The following is a 15,917-nucleotide window of genomic DNA, read 5'->3' on the forward strand; positions in this document are numbered from 1 at the left end:
ACATGAAAATACTTCAGATAAGGACTACAGGCAAATAAATATGGGAATACATGTACCATTCTAATGTGAGCTTCCATCACGAAGGTACACACATGCTAAGCCATGACGGAAACCGCAATGCGGCTTTGTGGGATAAGATCCCAAGACATAACCCTAACCAACAAATTTCAACATTATTGCGCAAGAGGAGAAATACCTGGCAAGTGTGAGCTTCTGCAGCGAGGGCACAAACATACTGAGCCAGGACGGGAACCGCACCGTGGCATTGTGGGACAGATCCAATTCGGCAAGCTTGAAGGCAGTGTCTCCCGGCCGGGTCTTGTTGAGATCCTTGATCTGAACACAAAATTAAAACTTACATGTCTTATTGTGTACTTCCAAACCCCAATTTTCACCATTCTCACAATACTTCATGAACTCCCCATCTTATAATGGCCTAGCGTCCTTTGGCAAAGTGTCAATCCACACTTTGCCACGCTCCATTCACGTTGTTAAATGGGTACCCGGTAGGATGCAAAGGCCTATGCAGTAAGCCTATCGTTTGAATCTTGAAACTCTTGCTGGAACGCTCCCAAGGGATTGGAGAAAGTGCATACACTGTATGCAGGCATGTCAGGATCCAATGACCGGGGTAATAACATATCTGTCAAGCGTTTAATGCATGTTGATTAATATTATGCGCAATGTCAAAATCAGCTTAACATAAATGACTGCAACTAGACTTAAAGTATATATATCCAATTAACCTTGATTTTATGGGGCTATTTCATAAAATGATTGTCTGCCATCACCACATTCAATATCAACTTAATCAACAAATACACTCCTGTCAGGTCCCTCAGTTCGCTAGTTCGCTAGTTAGTCCCAAATCCGTTAAGACATGGAAGGTTTGGGCTTTTGCTCACGCTGGCCCTGTACTCTGGAATGATCTTCCCCTGGTAATCTGTGAATGCACTTCCATTGACACGTTTAAACATTACTTTAAGATGCATCTATTCAATGCCCCTTACTCTTAATTGTTCCTTAATCTATTACTATTATATTTGTACTTTTCTCTTTCTTTCTTTCACTGCGCCTTGGGCACTCTGCCGAGTGGATTTGGAGCATTACAAATCACATATATACATTATTATTATTACATGCGTTTAGTTTAAGCCACAACTGAGAATTGGACCAAACTGCCTGAAGATCATTTGAAGTAGGGTAGTATGACTCACTTGGTTGTGGGAGAGGTCAAGTAGGGTCAGTTTGCTGAGACTGAGCAAATGGGTGGGTAGCTCGGTGATGCCGTTGCATCTTAGATTCAACTCCTGCAGCTCAGGCATGCACTGTACATGTGTGAGATTTAAAAAGCAAACAAACTTCATTCAATTCAAGTTATTCTTCCCAATCCCAGAAATTATTAGAATTGACATCAAATATAAACAAAACAATTCAAAGCCACAGTTATATGAAATATTACTAACAGCAGGATAGTAAATAAACTGAAGTGTTGCTGTAACTGAATGTGATAAAAGGCATATTTAAAGATTCAGACTGGAGCTACACTATAAAACTGAAAAATGAAAACTCTATATCAAAGCACAATAAAGTTTTCTCTAGAGCGACTACGATGCGGTTCAGGTTTTATCCCTATAAAAACGTGCCAGATGACATGGGGTTTTGAAAAGTACCCTAAACAAGTGTTTTCAATGTTCTGAAAATACACCCCTTAACAAGTATTGGCATGCAAAACCCTAACCTTAGCAAGTATTGGAAACAAACCAGCATGTGATACTTTATACATTGAGTTTAGGGGTACCGTACTGCGTTACAGACCCTACACATGTAGTGTTAGCGAAAAAAGAACATCCTTTATGAAGTATTTTAGTCTCCTTATACCATCACAAATTGGATCGTAAATATGAAGCTTTGCAAACGAAATATGTACCCTTTTGTTAGTATTTTAGTGTTTATGACACCCTTACATGTAACATGCCCTGTCTTGAAAACGAGATATGTTTTACCTGTACGCGTTTCTTTGGACATGCATGGTATCCACACGTTAATGGAAGTTACCCCCCCAGGAGCAAGACGACTAGTTAAGCAGTGGCTGTTCCACTGTTTGTAGTCTCTCTGCGTGACACTCGTAAAAGCAAAAACAATATTTACATCCTTTACCCAGATTACACACAGGGCCCCGTCTTACAAAGAGTTGCGATTGACCCGATCAACCACAACTATGGAAAGCAAGCAACATCAACATATAAAATGAATGTTCGTTCAATATATTTTCTAGATACATGTATGTTGTTCATACATTCATTGTTTCTTGAAAATTCTGTATGCTGGATGCATGTCATTGTGCAAATTTCCTGTAGAAAAAATGATGGCATTGATTGATTTCCATAGAGTTGAGGTTGATTGCATCAATTGTAACTCTTTGTAAGACTGGGCCCTGTAATCTAATAAATCAATCGAATAATCACTTACATCAGTGAGCTCTCTAGGAAACTCGGTAAGACCGTTGTCGCTGAGGTCTAGCCTCTCGAGGAACCTAAACTCCTGGAGGAGTCGGTGAGGTGCTCTGGCCAACGGGGTCAGGTCAGAGACATTATTAGCAGAGAGGTCAACAAACTTTATACAGACATCCGGTCCTTCCGGCAAATCATGCATGCCCGATGGTGCTGTCAATGATCGCCTCTTCTGCCGCTGTGGGGTGTTACGATACATACCTGCAAAAACATTCACAGTAGAAACAGATAAATAGATAGAAGAGATAAAATGTAAATACAAAAAGAAACCTACAGCATATTGCATTTGATTCTGCAAAAATTGTATGTTACAAATTTTATATAACACAAAATTAAGATCAAAGAAGGCAATAATAAAAGGAGAATGTATATCATACCAAGGATGCCTTCCCCCCCAAAAGAAAATGCAATATTTTGATGGATGAAAAAAAAGGCACTTTTTAATGTACAAAAAAAGAGATTTTTAAAACTCTTTTTTCAGTAGACAAGTGTGTATAATGTGATTTTGAGAAGAAAAAAGTATTTGTCGTACCTACAGTATTTTCATTTTTGAAATGGAAATAATGCCCCCCAAAAAGGAACACAGTTAGGATCACAGTTGTACCCTTGAAATTTTTTTTTTTTAAGCTAAGGTGGAGAGTTCGTTTGAAAAGCACATACTCTACAAGGTGAGCAAAATTTCCCAATCAACATTCTTAAAATACTCATGAATATTTATGAAAGAGATATAAGCGAAACAGCCAATATTTTGTTAAATACTTAATAGCCTGTATCCTGCACTCCGGTTTAATTACAAATTCTGGTTTAAAGTTTCTTGAAGAGTAGGCAGTGAATTTATAAATTAGTTAGCACTTTTTTTCACAATTTTGTGGGAATAATGATTAAAATAGCCCTATTTACTTTGAAGGCATGTGAACTCCATAAACAAACACTCACTGTAAAACCTAATGTTAAAAACTGGATGTCAGAATATATATATAATTCAAGATTTAAAGTGCATAAGTCTACCTATAATGACACTTGAAGTGCAGAAAGAAAGTTTAAGACAAACAATACTGTATTGAATTTACCCAATTCCATGAATCAAGTCTGAGATTTGAACAAACTTTACAAATGGACAATTTTAGAATGATTTAAGCAAGTTTTATGATTAATACATACATGAAAGACCACTTGAGTCAGCTGCCAAAATGCCAAATGAATGAAATAATGAATAATGCTTTTTGTGTGAATATCGGTATAAATTACTTGTTTCCTGAACTTACGTTGAGGTTTCTGGCCACCGATCTGGGATACTACATCAGGAACATTAGAAGCAATCATACCCGCATCAGAGAAATCATCTGCAGTACTGCTGTCATACTGATCGGATGAAAAACCTAGAGGAAGAATTTTGTCAGATTATATGCTTTAAATCAATGTCATCAAAATTTGTACACCAAATACTTAAAATAAAATTTAGAATCGAATAATGTCATAAAATTTGGTATACTAATTAAATTGGAGTCAAAAGTCGAGCATAAATTCAACTGAAATGAAGAATTTCCATGTTACATGTATATTGATTATTAATTTTGAAAACAAAATTACATATTAAAGATCAGGATTTTCTTTTTAAATAAGACCTTTTTTGTACTATTACCTACATGTACATCCATAAGGACAACACAATAGGCAAATATGACTTACTTGTAAACTGAAAGACTTTCCCAGGAGGGATTCCAGATAATCTCCTTTCTTCTTGACTGCTGACATCCAAGTTCTAAAATGAAAAATAAAAATGGTTCCATTAAAAAGATTTTTTTAACAACGGATATTTGTTCCTTACATAATCCCAAAAGGCAAGCTTGTCCTCTTTTTATTCTCAGACAATCGGTTATCCATACTTAAACCCCAACTTTAAACCAGAGTTTAAAACAAACCCAAATTCATAATACGGTATACTATGCATCATCACACTGGTCAGATTATGTGTTAAATTATATGTGTTACGGCGGCTACCAGTCAAAATTAGTTCCCAAAATTTACCTTTAAGAATATATGAGTAACACCCCTATTAGGCATGCTAGGAGTGTAACCCCTAATTTGCATATCTGTGGTCAAGCCCAAGGAGTGGGCATCATACTTGCATAAAGAGCTCATTGCTTAGAAAAGGAAAGTTGGATGCAGTTGCTATTTGAAAAAGCTCACAGCAAGTTGACAAGAAATTCATCACTTTGGGGTATATAACAGTTGCTAACCACACACACGCGCAAGGTGGTACACACACACACGACTGTTTACACACACACTTACACCTACGTCATATAAGCTCGAGCAGTGTTCACACATTACGCTCAAGTCGTGTTCACACACAAGTTTATATTAGGAATCAAGTGACACTTCAACATTTGTTATTGCTCGTCGATCTTTATCCATTGAATAAATGCAACAAGACTTTATTGGTTGGAACTTTAAGACAAGGTCTTCGTGGTGATTTATTAAGCGTCGTGGTGACTTTCAAGTTTGTGTGCGTTAGAACGTTATAGTTTCCCTCCGTGTAGGAAGTTTATTTCGTGAGCTGTAAACGACCCTACAACATGTGTGCATTGGTGCTTAATCATGATTCTAAAGTTGCATTTAAATCTTTGTGTAACACCCCCCCTTGATCTGATACACTTATATCTGCAAGGTGTATATGCTTTATTGGTAAGCTATGGAAAGCTAGCCAATTTAAAGGACAAGTCCACCCCAACAAAAACTTGATTTGAATAAAAAGAGAAAAATTCAGCAAGCATAACACTGAAAATTTCATCAAAATCGGATGTAAAATAAGAAAGTTATGACATTTTAATGTTTCGCTTCATTACACAAAAAAAGTTATATGAACCAGCCAGTTACATCAAAATGAGAGAGTCGATGATGTCACTCACTCACTATTTCTTTTGCTTTTTATTGTTTGAAATATGAAATATTTTGATTTTCTCTTCATTGTCATGTGAAATGAAGTTTCATTCCTCCCTGAACACGTGGAATTCCATTATTTTAACATTTCGTACTTCAGGCAAGGAGGTCCTAATCATCAAATTCGTAAAAATTGAAATATTGTATAATTCAAACAATAAAAAACAAAAGAAATAGTGAGTGACATCATTGACTCTCTCATTTGGATGTAACTGGCTGGTTCATATAACTAATTTTTTTTAAATAAGCAAAACTTTGAAATGTCATAACTTTCTTATTTTACATCCGATTTTGATGAAATTTTCAGCATTGTGCTTGTCTGATTTTTCTCTATTGAGTCAAACCAACATTTTTCTGAGGTGGACTTGACCTTCAGATAATGAATTATCTACGTACCTGTACCGATATACTTTCATCAGCAAGGTACATACTAGAACTATCAGCCGTGGAAGTAATAGATATAACACTTTCTCTCTTGGAAAGCACTGGTTTAGATGGAACAATGGCTATAGATGACTCTGACCCGGATAGCTCGATGCTGCTGCCTAGATCTGGATATGAGAGATAGGAAGAGCAGAGAGGGAGAGAAGAAAGAAAGAAAAGGGAGAGTGAGAGAAAGAAGAAAAGAAAATATGATATCTACATATCCTATACTATACAAAGTGGTTCATGAGCCTCGAGTCTTGCCTGATTTAACGATCAATAAAATAATTATGCAATATGGTCTTTTGACTCCTAGATACCCCATCATCCTCAACAATACGCATTTGGTACTACCCAGGGATCATCCGAACCAAGTATAGTCAAAATCAAGTTTTTGTAAGAGAACAAAAGACGAACAGACAGACATGAAAAGTAATCACTAGGTCTTTGCCAAACTTTGTTCAGGCGAGACAAATACATAAACAGGAATAAGTATATCTCTTAAACTTAAGATCTAAAGCCGGGTAAATAATAATAGCAGGGCCGGCGGGGAAAACATTTTTGGGAAACTCAAGTGGCTGACATGGATAAAAATAGCATCATCATCATCATTATAATTATTATCATCACTTTTCCAAAAGAATTCTTCATGAGCTAATAAAATCTTTGGGGTTACTTTTGTAACTAAAGAAATAACCAATGATTGCAACCATGGTTTGAACTTCATGTAAGTGTGGACAGAGCACCTAAGCACAATACAGATATCTGCTGTGGATATAGAATACTTACTTTGTTCGAAATGCATAGCCCATCTTGGATCGTCCATCAAGAAAGGAAGTTGAGCGCTACTTAATGATCTCTTACGCAGGCGACCTGTCCTTGGAGGGAGCTCGGACCCTGAGCTAAGTCTTTTCCTCCTTGTTGTTTCACCTGCATCTACATGTAGGGAAATATAGAATAGGCATGTTAATGGTGGTATCATAAATGCCTGAATCATTAATCTCATTCAGAAAAAAACCTTACAAACCAAGCCTTTTGAAATGTATATAGATTTACAAGCAAAATTTGACAAATTTGTAATCACCATATCTAACATAAATCAGGCTGTTTTTTAGCTGGGTCTCAACCACCAACAATGACTGCCGCTCATTTGTTGTAACTGAAAAAATAACGTTAACTCAAATCAATCTTGGGTGTACCAACCTGTCTCGTCAAAGGACTCGAAGAAGGATGAGACCGAGGCTGAACGAGCACTGTTCCTCAGCATGGTCTCCACCGCCAGCGGTGACTGGCGTCCATCCGGTAACGGCGAGCGCCGCCCATCCGGCATCTGAGCATACCTGCTATCCAGCCCCTGGGATGATCGAGACTCCAAGGAAGGAAGCCTCCCCAACGATGGCGACGGCTGATCTCTCCAGTAATCGGCAAGCTCATCATCGGTGTCGCTCGTGGCGGCTGTGGAACCGACGGGGACGGAGAGGGGACGGCGCTGGGGTTGAGGCGTTGAGGCACCACACGGCATCAGCGTTGCTGTGCTTCCACCTTGGTCGCTGCCTATAAAGATTGTAAGAATCAAATACATAGGTTATCATCATCTGAGATATGTTTACCCCTCTGAAGTGTATATTATCAGCCATTCTAAAAGGCTCCCTGATTTTTGTTAACACTTTCTGACTGTATTTTCATTCAGTTGCATTTTCATTGCACATACGTGAAAATATATATCATATTGTTAAAGTATGTAAGTAAAATGATCATTATCATCATCATTATTGTTAGCATTAATATTATCAATATTATCGTAATCATACTATTATTATTAATAAGGAAATCATTATCATGTTACATGTATATAAGTGACTTGGTTTTATATAAATACATTATAAATGCAGCTGTCATACATAAATATAAATTGATGCTATGGTTACATCCAAGCTTTCTATTTGAAAAAATATATAAATAAACCAACATACAAACAAAAATATACATGTAAACTAATAAACAAATAAATAAATAATAAATAAATAAATGAAGGCATTATGCCGAAGGAAAAGAATTCCCATTGGATATAGTGTAATGGCACCCATGGTTTTCTGTTCCACCGCAAATGGACTGTTTCACCAAAAGTTAAAGCGACCAGCCAGGGGTAATTCATGTATTCGCGGGCATTTCGCTTTCTCTGGACTGCAGGCATTATGACCTTCATGTTTAGGACCAGCAATATTGAAAACTGAACGAAAATGGGATAGCTCGGCTATTTGAATCACTGCGCCGCGTATGCAGCTGCATGCCAGCTTTCGCCGCCGGGACAAGGGCCTGCAAGCCATGGCGATGGAGAAGGTGGAATGCGAACTCCTAATCCAATCACCCAAGCCTGCGTCTAGGCCGTGATTTAAGAAAGATTTTCCTTTGTCGGACCCACTCTTGGTAAGTATTGTGAAGATATATCTATATCCTTGCATTATTACAGCATGCATGCACACTACATACCCCCACGACACCCTGGCACCCGGCCCGCGCGGCAGGCTAGCTAGCTATGTAGCCAGGCTCGGTGTTCGGTGCAATCGATCGGCTTCATCTAGCTCTGTAAGCAGTCCAGCTCGCATCCAGTGAGAGCGCGACACATTCAGAGATTGCTGGACTAGTCTGATGAAACGCATGACGTACTAGGTTTGTATACGATTGAATGGGGCTTACGGAATCGCGCCTTCTACAGTATCTCCTGATTGTTTTACCCATTAAATTTGATTTAAGTCATGCTGAACCCATTGACTGTACTGTAATTTGTAATTCTCAAAGGCTCTCTAGAGTAACCACTATCCCAAACACATAGTTTGGAGAATTGTGGACCAGTGGATTACTCTGCACTTTCAAACAGAGGGTCGCGGGTTCGAATCTCAACCGTGGCACAAATTTCAGTCTGCAACAAATCAGTCCACATCGCACTGCACTAATCCCAGTTGAGATAAATGGATACCTAGCAGGAATTCATTCCTTGAAATGCTTGTGCAATTGTAAAAAGGCTTGCCAAGTTAAAGCAAGGGTGATAATATTCAAGTCCTTTGGAAGCGGCAAGAGATAGATCATGAAATGCACTATAAAAGAACTATATATTCTTATTATTATTATAATATTGTTTGCATAATTTCATTGATCTGCAGTCATACACTTCACCTACACATGATCTGACCTAGAGGGGGGGGACTACGCATTACATACCGCATGAAGTTTAAAAAGTCAAATGCAATTTTAGAATCAAAATTAACTTGGTGAAACACCCCCACCCACAAAAATTTCCTTATAATTTAGAGAAGAGTGTTTTTTTTATCCCTGTAGCATACTACATGTACTGTATATAAAAAGAATATATAACATTGGTTACTATGAATAAAGAGATATATATATATGGTTACCTTCAAAAATTTCTTCAAAAAGTTCTTCAGGAATGGGAACAGCAGTACAATCTGCGCTAGCTATTTTAGATGGGTTGCATTAGGAAGAAGGATAATAAAGGCAATCAGTTATAGAAAGAGATAGCAAGAGAACCAATGGGTGCTGTTATATTTACACATGAATATATATACATTTATGAGGATAAATAAGTATGTACACAAACACATGTTATTTCATGATTATATGTGACCATTCAACCCAAAACAAACCACAAGTCACCCATTATGACGTTTCAGATTTTTATTCAGTTTGATAGTCATAAGCTTTTTAAAAAGGATAAACAGCTTGTCAAAATTTATCAACAGTATCCTCCACAAGTACCTGACTAAATGCATTAGAAACTATGAAAGAGCTTCAGAAAAATAAGGAGATATAATGTTTCAAGTTCAGGGCCCCGTTACGAGAGTTACAATTGATCCGATCAATCGAACTATAGATGGCCAGAAACGTCAACATTTATTATGCATGTTTGTTCAAAATATTTTCTAGTTATGATGTATATTCATGCATTCATTGTTTTCTTGAAAATTCACTGCGCTTCTCTTTGCATACAGAGGACTTTGTGCAAGTTTATCGTAGAAAGAAATTATGACGATGGATTTCCATAGAGTTAATAAAGTTATAGTGGGTAGTCATGTGAAAACTGAGAACCAACAAAACATGTTTGATTATGAGTGAATTAAAGGTGAAAGTGTTGAACGGAACTCAGAAATTCCCATACGACACGCAACATTTTCAACTCTAATTCACCCATGGACAACATACTTTTGTTGGATGTCATTTTTTTTTAATGTGACTATCCAGAAGTACTTTATTATTACCACAAAACAAAATTGAAGTTCCTTATTTGAAGACAATTTACTACATTGGCTATTTCCAGAGAACCTTCCCCTGGCGATCTTTTGTGGTTTTGTGGGTCACATATGCATGATTATTCTTAAAATTGATGGAAGAATCACACTTGATCAGTGTACTTTATACTGATATCAGGTGAATATCAAGCAGGAGGCTGAGGTTGGTTTGCATGACATAGAAAGGTATAATAGATTATGTGATATAGTAGAAGAGACACAACCATAGTATATATTTTAATATAATTTCAACACAAAGAGATGCAATAGGGAGATTAGTTCAACACTGTGTGTGCGTATATAAATTGTGAGAGTGCTACATACATGTATGTATAGTAATCTATGATAGTTAATAGAAGTTAAAATGAATTAGTAATAACTAACATTTAAATGCCTGTAGTATTGACACAAATACTGTATCTAAAGAGAAGACAGAAAACAAAGTATCTCCTTCGCTACAGGGTTTCTAGACTTTTTTTTTATAGTTTTATAATTCATAATATTTTTAAAAATCATGGACCCATCTTGAATTTTCCGTTGAGAATATTTTGGCATACCCTTGAATAGAAATAGCACAAGAGCAGATTTCAACTGCTTAATAGTACGATGAATAATTGAAAGCAATAAGTTTTGCCGCACAGATAACTTTAGCATCGTACCTCGACGAAGAAAACCTTCCAATTTGGCAGACTCCACAAGCAACCTTGGAGGATTAATGTCGCTTGCTAAATACAAAAACATAGTACATACATTCATGAACACAAACACACAATAGTAATCCAGACATGCTCCCCAAATGTTTTAGTGCACATTCTGTTCAAACAGATAAATACATGTATACAACAGCAAGGCAAGGAATTTGTTAAGAAAAGTTGCATTCAATGATTCTGGTCGTTTCTGAGAATTGGAGGCAGTAAGAAAGTTTTTGTGGGTTTGTGCCAAAAGTAAAATTTGAAATCAGAGAGCAATGTTCATAGGGAAATGAGAATTTTTTTAAAAGTAATTGAGGCAAGAACAGTAAAAGAAAAGAAAATCTCAAAATTGATTTGATTTAACTTTGTAAATATTTTGCTCAAGAAAGAGTACGAATGATCTAACAGATGCAACAGAATCTTCCACATGAAGACAGATTGTCATGAATTTTCATGAATAGAATTGCATTCCGACTATCAAAGGTATCATCATTTAACATGTTTGAATCATGCGCAAGAAGAAAGCAATGATATTATGTTTCTGGTTGTTGCTTTCAGAATAAAAATTGCATGAACAATAATTCATATTTTTTGTCAAATATATAATTCAATTGATTTGATTTTTTTTCTGCATTCATTCATATAATACATTTTTCATAACATATCAAACATAATGTGTCCATTACTTTTTTAGGCATGAATCATGGATAAGTATACTAAAATATATATAAATGTATGACAAAGTCAATAACATCAAGAAAAGGCATAACCTACACCTCAATTAATATTGAATAATACATAAACACCAAATATTAACTGTTGTTATGGATGAATGATTCTGTATTTAAAAATAAGTAAATTTACCTCTTCTTTCCAATAGGCTAAGTTCTTTGGTCTCAATCATTGAGTTTGGTCGTGACTGTGCAGCCGAAATGATGACTAATAATTGATGGGGAGGGAGAAAATTAGCAACTATGGTGAATGTGCATTTACCCCATAGAGGTATTCAGTTTTTGTAAGGTCAAAATTCATGTAGATCTGATCCTCAAATTGGCCATAACCATTAAATGTCTACTCATTTTCATTTTGAAAAAGAAAACATGAACATGAATATAATATCAGTTAAAATATATGAATATATCAAAATATTGGGAAAAAAGGTTACTAATATTAATTTTCAAACAGTGTTAATATTCCAAAAAGTGATTTTGATGTTTCCGATGCATTGCCTAATGAGTGTGTAATGATGAGCTGAGGTTAAAAGGCCTATATGTAGAAAAAGCTAGACACATTACAATGTGAATTGTATTAAGTAAATTTTTCTTTCCATTAAATCGTATGAAATGTGTGAACCCTATTATATAGGATAAAGAGAATCTACCCAGTATTTCTACAGAGTGTGAATATACAAAACAAATTACAAAGACAAAATAGTTTCAAGTTATCCACATTTATGATGCATGCATGTATTCCTAATTGCCCTGAAAAGTCCAGTGTTGTATCAGTATTTGTAAACTAAATTGAATAACGATTTTGTATTTTTCGTATGATGGACAAATTACACAGGAGCAAACCTCTGATATTTGTGACATTACTGTAATGGCTATCTGTGAGAAAGTGACAGCAATTAGATTCTTAAGAGTTTTGTGATTATTTCAAACAAATGTGTGTAAAATAGGGTTGTACAAGCTATTAATTGGTTATTTCACACAAGTTTGAAATGTTATTTGATACATGTAGTTCACACATATGAATGTATCTTACGTTTATTAGACAAACCAATACCCTCACAACAGTTAAATCAATCAATCAAACATTACAATATGCTAATGGGAATACTCAAGGGTTAATGAACTATTAGGCAGGTACAACAACACAATGTATAGATAAAGGGGGTGAATGAATGATGAGTGGGGTCTTTGGATCTAGATTCAATAGGGACTAGGCATTGCATGTTCCAAATATTGAAATGGAGGGGGAAAGTAAAGGCAATATGGGCAGTAAAGTTCAAAGCAAACAGCGATGGAATAAAAAGGAATGTGCAGATTCTGTTTAAAGTCAGTATCAAGTTTTGGTAAAGATACATGTAAGTAATTTTCAAAGTTTGAGTTCCTCATTGCCAGATAAAATGGAGGCAGTGTTAAAAAATGAGACTTAAAATCTGAGGAAAAGAAAAACAGGTAAAATTTACAACTGATTAAAATCTAATTTAATACAAAAATTGGGACCATAAATATTTTTTAGTTTGTTGGGGCAGGTACAATGGAATTGTATAATTTAAAAAAATTGGGTTTGTGACTACTTTTTAGCTTTTTTTGTGGGGAGGGCTATAAAACCGCTTCTCAAGCAGGGGATGGTACCAAAAAATTTGAAGGTTAAAATCATTGTACACAGCTTTCTGATGCATATTAACGAAATCTATAAGATCCATGTTTGAATAGCCATAATTTTTTAAACAGGACAAGGATTTTCGTTTCATGATACAGCCAAATTCAGAGTCACAACTCGGATTTCAGATCAATAAAAGTCTAACGTAAATCGCATGACTGAATCTTCACCAAAACTTCAACCATCACATAAGAGAGGACTGGCAGAGTGGCACAAAAAAGAAATAATTTCAATGACATGTTTTTTTACCAGACGGTGTGGGCTGCTGCACTTCACTCTGAATCCTCCTGACAGGGACCGGGGGGAGGAGGGTTGCGTGGTCCACCAGGACTGGGCAGTGAAGCAGTTGAGAACGTCCACTTCAGCACCTTGGTGAAGTCGTTCTTCGCCAGCTGCTCCTGGAACTTGAGCCGCTGCTGTCGCAACTCTCGCTTCATCAGGATCTTGTTGGCGATGATGGAGCTGTTGCCGCTGTCCGCCTCGGTGAGGCCGGAGACTATGGATGATGATGATGATGATGATGAAGATGAGGATGATAATGATGATGGTGGTGGGGTTGATGATGATGATGATGATGAAATTGAGGATGATGAGGAGGATGATGATGATGAGGAGGAGGATGATGATGATTGATGGTGGTGGTGGTGTTAGTGGTGGTGATGATGATGGTGGTGGTGGTGATGATGATGATGATGAAGGAAGAGAAAAGGATGATCAAATGGAGAACATGAGTTTTATTTGCAGGAACAAGAGAACATGAATTGGATCAAATCGAAGGTAGACAAAAGAATTATCCCCAACACAATAATTAAGGAAGTGATCATAAAATCAGTCAGTCCTATCGTTTTATTTGGTTGGTGTTGTTGTAGGGTCCAGGTTTCAATTGGCGAATAACATGATTAGATTTCAGATCTATGTGTACATGTATTTATTAATTTCAATTTCACATGTAAAATAAACGCTCCAAATTTCAACAAAGAACAATGTATAAAAACTTTTTCCGTGCAGTACATATTGAAACAGCATATAGCGAATAGAGATTTTGAGTTGATGCTCACCATTTGAACTGTCAGGGTCTGGAGGTTCCTCATCAAGGAAAACTTTGTACAGCCACTCAGGGTTCAAACTCACTAGGCCAAGACTACTCCAGGTCAAGGATCCAGCTGAAAATAGAAGGTATATTTCAGATGGCGTCTCTAGTTTTGTACGTGCTCTGGGGGAAATGATACGCCAAAAATGCAGTGCTGCACAGAAAATGCATGGGTGGGAGGTTGCGTAGGATTTGCATTACACACTCATCACAGGCTACATCCTTCAACACATTTTGTAAAGGGATTTATTCATCCTCGGTTGAACTGGCAATACTATAGTACCTTTTACCCTTCAAGACTTTTCCCCTGGATAAAGTAATAATTTCCTATCCAACTTGGATAAATATTTCCCTGCTATACTTTTTCAAAATTTGGTGTATACTGTATATAGAATACCTTGTCTATCATATCCCATCTGATAGAGAAGCAGACCGATGATGTGGTGGTGTTTCAACTTCAGGCTAAGACTGAGTGGCGTGTGCAAGTCGCTGATGCCCTGTGGAAAACAGGAAAAAGAAAACAATTACACCATACTTGTATGGTCTATAAAATATGGTCAATTTTATTCAACCAACTGTTTTCTTGAACAGTATGTAAACAAGCTACAAACATACATGTATAAAACAAAATCTACAAATTACAAGCATTGACTAGTATGCACCCAAACATGCAAAAATTGTGCAGGCATAACGATAAAGACAATACCCCCCCAAAAAAAAAAAATACTGATATTAACAATAATAAATAAATAAATGAATGAATAAATAAATACCAAATAAATAAGTAAATAAGTAAATTGGAAATAAATAGATAAAAAACAAAAATATATATCTATCTAAATAAATAAATACATAAAAACATAAATAAATGAATAAATAAATGAATAAATGAATGAATGAATGGATGAATGAATCAATCAATCAATGAATCAATCAATAAATAAATAATTAACCAATATCTACACATAAATGAACAAATACAGGCCCATAAATAAGAAATGTTAAAATCTTACCTGTTTGAGTAATTGCTTGACCATATCTACATTGTTGTTCTCACAAGCAAAGCACATAGGTGTTTCATAACCCTCACCAGCGTTGACATCAGCACCTAACTCAACCAGAACCTCTACTCCCTATAAGAAGAAAAAGACAAATAAATAATAATAGACAGTTCTTGTATAGCACATATCACATTATGAATAACATCTCTATGCATTTCCAAAAGACTTGGATATTATAACACAGTCTGTAGCTCAAGCAGCCTCCAGTGCTCAGTTCATTTCAAGGAATACATGTAAATTCCTGCCAGGTACCCATTCACCTAACCTGGGTTGTGTGCAGCACAATGTGTATAAATTTCTTGCTGAAGGAAACTACATGTACGCCATGGCTGGGATTTTAAGCCACGACCCTCTGTTTCAAAGTCCGGAGACTAACCCACTGGGCCACAATGCTCCAAAGACATGTATTCATAAAGGAGTACTACATATACATGGTAATTAACCTATTAGCTATCCAGTTCTTGTTTTTTGATATCTTTTGGTAGTATTATCATTATTTATTC

General features: G+C 36.2%; 1 protein-coding gene across 1 annotated transcript in view; it reads right to left on the reverse strand.

The window, feature by feature from the left end:
• The window catches only part of LOC121411888 (leucine-rich repeat serine/threonine-protein kinase 2-like), a 108,734-nt gene that overhangs the window by 55,366 nt on the left and 37,451 nt on the right, over window positions 1-15,917 (reverse strand). Inside the window, 15 exon segments of the mRNA XM_041604775.1 lie at window positions 197-336; window positions 1,218-1,328; window positions 2,473-2,714; window positions 3,779-3,892; window positions 4,203-4,275; window positions 5,853-6,007; window positions 6,669-6,815; window positions 7,083-7,433; window positions 10,843-10,908; window positions 11,740-11,814; window positions 13,513-13,571; window positions 13,573-13,759; window positions 14,322-14,426; window positions 14,751-14,850; window positions 15,367-15,486. Coding sequence (XP_041460709.1) covers window positions 197-336; window positions 1,218-1,328; window positions 2,473-2,714; window positions 3,779-3,892; window positions 4,203-4,275; window positions 5,853-6,007; window positions 6,669-6,815; window positions 7,083-7,433; window positions 10,843-10,908; window positions 11,740-11,814; window positions 13,513-13,571; window positions 13,573-13,759; window positions 14,322-14,426; window positions 14,751-14,850; window positions 15,367-15,486 — 2,045 coding nt within the window.

Source organism: Lytechinus variegatus, chromosome 3 (assembly GCF_018143015.1).
Source record: "Lytechinus variegatus isolate NC3 chromosome 3, Lvar_3.0, whole genome shotgun sequence".
NCBI lineage: Eukaryota > Metazoa > Echinodermata > Echinoidea > Temnopleuroida > Toxopneustidae > Lytechinus > Lytechinus variegatus.